Source organism: Oncorhynchus clarkii, unplaced genomic scaffold (genome assembly GCF_045791955.1).
Source record: "Oncorhynchus clarkii lewisi isolate Uvic-CL-2024 unplaced genomic scaffold, UVic_Ocla_1.0 unplaced_contig_14002_pilon_pilon, whole genome shotgun sequence".
Taxonomy (NCBI): Eukaryota; Metazoa; Chordata; class Actinopteri; order Salmoniformes; family Salmonidae; genus Oncorhynchus; species Oncorhynchus clarkii.
Window position 1 is genome coordinate 57,501 of NW_027261012.1, and position 8,544 is coordinate 66,044.

The window sequence follows — 8,544 nt, forward strand, 5'->3', positions numbered from 1 at the left end:
GACTACTATTACTGCTGTCCATCCTGAGTCTGAAGATGAAAGATTACTACTACTGACTACTACTACTGACTACTACTACTACTGACTACTACTACTACTGACTACTACTACTGACTACTACTACTACTAACTACTACTACTACTGACTACTGACTACTACTACTACTAACTACTACTACTACTGACTACTACTACTACTGACTACTACTAACTACTACTGACTACTACTACTACTGACTACTACTACTGACTACTACTAACTACTACTACTGACTATTACTACTACTGACTACTACTACTGACTACTACTACTACTAACTACTACTACTACTGACTACTACTACTGACTACTACTACTACTAACTACTACTACTACTGACTACTACTACTGACTACTACTAACTACTACTGACTACTACTACTACTGACTACTACTACTACTAACTACTACTAATTCTGACTACTACTACTGACTACTACTACTACTAACTACTACTACTACTGACTACTACTACTGACTACTACTAACTACTACTGACTACTACTACTACTGACTACTACTACTACTAACTACTACTACTACTGACTACTACTACTGACTACTACTAACTACTACTGACTACTACTACTGACTACTACTACTACTAACTACTACTACTACTGACTACTACTACTGACTACTACTAACTACTACTGACTACTACTACTGACTACTACTACTACTAACTACTACTACTACTGACTACTACTACTGACTACTACTACTACTGACTACTACTACTACTAACTACTACTACTACTGACTACTACTAACTACTACTGACTACTACTACTACTGACTACTACTACTACTAACTACTACTACTACTGACTACTACTACTGACTACTACTAACTACTACTGACTACTACTGACTACTGCTACTACTAACTACTACTACTACTGACTACTACTACTGACTACTACTAACTACTACTGACTACTACTACTACTGACTACTACTACTGACTACTACTAACTACTACTACTGACTACTACTACTACTGACTACTACTACTGACTACTACTACTACTAACTACTACTACTACTGACTACTACTACTACTAACTACTACTACTACTGACTACTACTACTGACTACTACTAACTACTACTGACTACTTCTACTACTGACTACTACTACTACTACTAACTACTACTACTACTGACTACTACTACTGACTACTACTAACTACTACTGACTACTACTACTGACTACTACTACTACTAACTACTACTACTACTGACTACTACTACTGACTACTACTAACTACTACTGACTACTACTACTGACTACTACTACTACTACTGACTACTACTACTGACTACTACTGACTACTAACTACTACTACTACTGACTACTACTACTGACTACTGACTACTACTACTACTGACTACTACTACTACTAACTACTACTACTACTGACTACTACTACTGACTACTACTAACTACTACTGACTACTACTACTGACTACTACTACTGCTAACTACTACTACTACTGACTACTACTACTGACTACTACTACTACTGACTACTACTACTGACTACTACTAACTACTACTACTGACTACTACTACTACTGACTACTACTACTGACTACTACTACTACTAACTACTACTACTACTACTACTAACTACTACTACTACTGACTAATACTACTGACTACTACTAACTACTACTGACTACTACTACTACTACTACTACTACTGACTACTACTACTGACTACTACTAACTACTACTGACTACAACTACTGACTACTACTACTGACTACTACTAACTACTACTGACTACTACTACTGACTACTACTACTACTACTACTACTACTACTGACTACTACTACTGACTACTACTAACTACTACTGACTACTACTACTAACTACTACTATAGACTACTATAGACTACTACAGACTACTATAGACTACTACAGACTACTACAGACTACTACAGACTACTATAGACTACTACAGACTACTACAGACCATAAAGATCTGCTACAGACCACTATAGACCACAATAGACTACTATAGACTACTACAGACCATAACGAACTGCTACAGACTACTATAGACGACTATAGACTACTATAGACAACTACAGACTACTATAGACTACTACAGACTACTACAGACTACTATAGACTACTACAGACTACTACAGACCATAAAGATCTGCTACAGACCACTATAGACCACAATAGACTACTATAGACTACTACAGACCATAAAGAACTGCTACAGACTACTTTAGACTACTACAGACTACTACAGACTACTATAGACTACTACAGACTACTATAGACTACTATACACTACTACAGACTACTACAGACTACTACAGACTACTATAGACTACTACAGACTACTACAGACTACGATAGACTACTATAGACTACTATAGACTACTACAGACTACTACAGACCATAAAGAACTGCTACAGACTACTATAGACGACTATAGACTACTATAGACTACTACAGACTACTATAGACTACTACAGACTACTACAGACTACTATAGACTACTACAGACTAATAGAGACCATAAAGATCTGCTACAGACCACTATAGACCACAATAGACTACTATAGACTACTACAGACCATAAAGAACTGCTACAGACTACTATAGACTACTACAGACTACTATAGACTACTACAGACTACTACAGACTACTATAGACTACTATAGACTACTATAGACTACTACAGACTACTATAGACTACTACAGACTACTACAGACTACTACAGACTACTATAAGCTACTACAGACTACTACAGACTACGACAGACTACTACAGACTACTACAGACTACTATACACTACTACAGACTACTACAGACTACTATAGACTACTACAGACTACTACAGACTACGATAGACTACTATAGACTACTATAGACTACGACAGACTACTACAGACTACTACAGACTACTATACACTACTACAGACTACTACAGACTACTACAGACTACTATAGACTACTACAGACTACTACAGACTACGATAGACTACTATAGACTACTATAGACTACTACAGACTACTACAGACCATAAAGAACTGCTACAGACTACTATAGACGACTATAGACTACTATAGACTACTACAGACTACTATAGACTACTACAGACTACTACAGACTACTATAGACTACTACAGACTAATACAGACCATAAAGATCTGCTACAGACCACTATAGACCACAATAGACTACTATAGACTACTACAGACCATAAAGAACTGCTACAGACTACTATAGACTACTACAGACTACTATAGACTACTACAGACTACTACAGACTACTATAGACTACTATAGACTACTATAGACTACTACAGACTACTATAGACTACTACAGACTACTACAGACTACTACAGACTACTATAAGCTACTACAGACTACTACAGACTACGACAGACTACTACAGACTACTACAGACTACTATACACTACTACAGACTACTACAGACTACTATAGACTACTACAGACTACTACAGACTACGATAGACTACTATAGACTACTATAGACTACTATAGACTACTACAGACCATAAAGAACTGCTACAGACTACTATAGACTGCTACAGACTACTATAGACTACTACAGACTACTACAGACTACGATAGACTACTATAGACTACTACAGACTACTACAGACTACTATAGACTACTACAGACTACTACAGACTACTATAAGCTACTACAGACTACTACAGACTACGACAGACTACTACAGACTACTACAGACTACTATACACTACTACAGACTACTACAGACTACTATAGACTACTATAGACTACTATAGACTACTATAGACTACTACAGACTACTACAGACTACTATAAGCTACTACAGACTACTACAGACTACGACAGACTACTACAGACTACTACAGACTACTATACACTACTACAGACTACTACAGACTACTACAGACTACTATAGACTACTACAGACTACTACAGACTACGATAGACTACTATAGACTACTATAGACTACTACAGACTACTACAGACCATAAAGAACTGCTACAGACTACTATAGACGACTATAGACTACTATAGACTACTACAGACTACTATAGACTACTACAGACTACTACAGACTACTATAGACTACTACAGACTAATACAGACCATAAAGATCTGCTACAGACCACTATAGACCACAATAGACTACTATAGACTACTACAGACCATAAAGAACTGCTACAGACTACTATAGACTACTACAGACTACTATAGACTACTACAGACTACTACAGACTACTATAGACTACTATAGACTACTATAGACTACTACAGACTACTATAGACTACTACAGACTACTACAGACTACTACAGACTACTATAAGCTACTACAGACTACTACAGACTACGACAGACTACTACAGACTACTACAGACTACTATACACTACTACAGACTACTACAGACTACTATAGACTACTACAGACTACTACAGACTACGATAGACTACTATAGACTACTATAGACTACTACAGACTACTACAGACCATAAAGAACTGCTACAGACTACTATAGACGACTATAGACTACTATAGACTACTACAGACTACTATAGACTACTACAGACTACTACAGACTACTATAGACTACTACAGACTACTACAGACCATAAAGATCTGCTACAGACCACTATAGACCACTATAGACTACAATAGACTACTACAGACCATAAAGAACTGCTACAGACTACTATAGACTACTATAGACTACTACAGACCATAAAGATCTGCTACAGACCACTATAGGCCACTAAAGACCACTATAGACTACTACAGACTACTACAGACCATAAAGATCTGCTACAGACCACTATAGACTACTATAGACTACTACAGACCATAAAGATCTGCTACAGACTACTATAAACCACTATAGACTACTATAGACTACTACAGACCATAAAGAACTGCTACAGACTACTATAGACTACTACAGACCATAAAGATCTGCTACAGACTACTACAGACTACCATAGACTAATACAGACTACTACAGACTACTATAGACTACTATAGACTACTACAGACTACTATAGACTACTACAGACTACTATAGACTACTACAGACTACTATAGACTACTATATACTACTACAGACTACTACAGACCATAACGAACTGCTACAGACTACTACAGACTACTATAGACTAATACAGACTACTACAGACTACTATAGACTACTATAGACTACTACAGGCTACTATAGACTACTATAGACTACTATTGACTACTACAGACTACTACAGACCATAAAGAACTGCTACAGACTACTATAGACGACTATAGACTACTACAGACTACTATAGACTACTACAGACTACTACAGACTACTATAGACTACTACAGACTACTACAGACCATAAAGATCTGCTACAGACTACTATAGACTACTATAGACTACTACAGACCATAAAGATCTGCTACAGACTGCATCACAGCAGACCGTGATGAGAGAATGATGAACTCACCACCGGTATGCGTAACACTTTGGCCAAGGGGACACGTTTTATAGCCACCTACAGAGAAAACACACACACACACACACACACACACACACACACACACACACACACACACACACACACACACACACACACACACACACACACACACACACACACACACAATCATTGACTAATAATACTGTAACTCCAATGGACAAGACAAGTGTGTGTGTGTGTGTGTGTGTGTGTGCGTGTGTGTGTGTGTGTGTGTGTGTGTGTGTGTGTGTGTGTGTGTGTGTGTGTGTGTGTGTGTGTGTGTGTGTGTGTGTGTGTGTTTATTGAACTATTCTCACAGGTAGGTTGTCTTCTCTGCGGTAACCAGCGTAGACGATCCCGTAGCCTCCGCCTCCCAGACAACCCAGCTGTACAAACCTCTCTGCAACTGGATCAGGACTTGGCTCTCTACTGTTGCATTGTGGGGGCTGTAACGTGTCGATCAGCGTGGTGCTACTCTCTAAGGACAGATTCCCCTCTTCCTCTTCCTTCTGACTCCTCCCCCTCCTCTTCCTCTCTCCTCTTCCTCCCGTACTCCTCTCGGAGCTCTTCCTCCTCCTCTTCCTCTCTCCTCTTCCTCCCGTACTCCTCTCGGAGCCCTTCCTGTTCCTCCGCCTCCTCTCTGCTCTCTCATCCCTCAGGGTGAGTCGGCTGAGTCCCTCGTTCGCCCCTCCCTCATTGGCCAGAGGGCTGGTGTGGGTGTCTGAGGGGGGTATTTAAAGATGCAGTCCGAGATCTTAAACACTCCGTAACATATTGTACGTATATTACAATTTGTAACATTAACATACGAATGGCAAAAAAAAACAATTATAATTGCCAGACGTAACATATCGTACGGATTACGTAGTGCACCATTTTCGGTAACCCAGTTTTGCAAACCTACTTTCTGAAATTATACAAAAGTTCTGGAGCATCACTTTAAGTTAAGTATGTTCATAAATTCTGTGTAATTATATGTATAATTCTACATGTAATTCTATATATAATTCTGTGTGTAATTCTATATATAATTCTATGTGTAATTCTATATGTAATTCTATATATAATTCTGTGTAATTACATGTATAATTCTACATGTAATTCTATATATAATTCTATGAGTAATTCTATACATAATTCTATATATAATTCTATGTGTAATTCTATATGTAATTCTATGTATAATTCTATGAGTAATTCTATACATAATTCTATATATAATTATATGTATAATTCTACATGTAATTCTATATATAATTCTGTGTGTAATTCTATATATAATTCTATGTGTAATTCTATATGTAATTCTGTGTGTAATTCTATATATAATTCTATGTGTAATTCTATATGTAATTCTGTGTGTAATTCTATATATAATTCTATGTGTAATTCTATATGTAATTCTGTGTGTAATTCTATATATAATTCTATATGTAATTCTGTGTGTAATTCTATATATAATTCTATGTGTAATTCTATATGTAATTCTGTGTGTAATTCTATATATAATTCTATGTGTAATTCTACATGTAATTCTATATATAATTCTGTGTGTAATTCTATATATAATTCTATGTGTAATTCTATATGTAATTCTATATATAATTCTATGTGTAATTCTATATATAATTCTGTGTAATTATATGTATAATTCTACATGTAATTCTATATATAATTCTATGTGTAATTCTATGTGTAATTCTATATATAATTCTGTGTAATTATATGTATAATTCTACATGTAATTCTATATATAATTCTGTGTGTAATTCTATATATAATTCTATGTGTAATTCTATATGTAATTCTATATATAATTCTGTGTAATTACATGTATAATTCTACATGTAATTCTATATATAATTCTATGAGTAATTCTATACATAATTCTATATATAATTCTATGTGTAATTCTATATGTAATTCTATGTATAATTCTATGAGTAATTCTATACATAATTCTATATATAATTATATGTATAATTCTACATGTAATTCTATATATAATTCTGTGTGTAATTCTATATATAATTCTATGTGTAATTCTATATGTAATTCTGTGTGTAATTCTATATATAATTCTATGTGTAATTCTATATGTAATTCTATATATAATTCTGTGTGTAATTCTATATATAATTCTATGTGTAATTCTATATGTAATTCTATATATAATTCTGTGTAATTACATGTATAATTCTACATGTAATTCTATATATAATTCTGTGTGTAATTCTATATATAATTCTATGTGTAATTCTATATGTAATTCTATATATAATTCTGTGTGTAATTCTATATATAATTCTATGTGTAATTCTATATGTAATTCTATATATAATTCTGTGTAATTACATGTATAATTCTACATGTAATTCTATATATAATTCTATGAGTAATTCTATACATAATTCTATATATAATTCTGTGTGTAATTCTATATGTAATTCTATGTGTAATTCCGTATGTAATTCTATGTATAATTCTATGAGTAATTCTATACATAATTCTATATATAATTCTATATATAATTCTATGTGTAATTCTATATATAATTCTATGTGTAATTCTATATATAATTCTGTGTAATTATATGTATAATTCTACATGTAATTTAATATATAATTCTGTGTGTAATTCTATATATAATTCTGCATGTAATTCTATGAGCATCATACTCACCTAGATCCTTCCCTGTGGTGAGGGAGCGTACTGATCTACATGCCATGGTAGCTAATCAGCTGGTCAAAATCACAGTCTTAATCACTAGATCATCACATTGATCGTTTCAGAGCTAAGTGTTGCAGACATACAGACAGAGGCTGTCGTGGGCCCGTGGTATGTAGAGAGTAAACCCTCCGCTAGCCAGGTCTCTCTGTCCAGTAAGTAGAGAGTAAACCCTCCGCTAGCCAGGTCTCTCTGTCCAGTAAGTAGAGAGTAAACCCTCCGCTAGCCAGGTCTCTCTGTCCTGTGAAAGTAGCCTACAG

The 8,544-nt window shown here is 34.9% G+C and overlaps 1 protein-coding gene across 1 annotated transcript in view; it reads right to left on the reverse strand.

Moving 5' to 3' along the window:
* LOC139403202 (serine/threonine-protein kinase pim-2-like) overlaps positions 1-8,285 on the reverse strand; it is a 12,574-nt gene extending 4,289 nt beyond the window's left edge. Inside the window, exons 1-3 of the mRNA XM_071146915.1 lie at positions 8,240-8,285; positions 5,875-6,278; positions 5,546-5,593 (exon numbers count right to left, since the gene is read on the reverse strand). Of these exons, the coding sequence (XP_071003016.1) occupies positions 5,546-5,593; positions 5,875-6,278; positions 8,240-8,285 (498 nt within the window). The remainder of the gene's footprint in view (positions 1-5,545; positions 5,594-5,874; positions 6,279-8,239) is intronic.
* Positions 8,286-8,544: the final 259 nt, after the last annotated feature.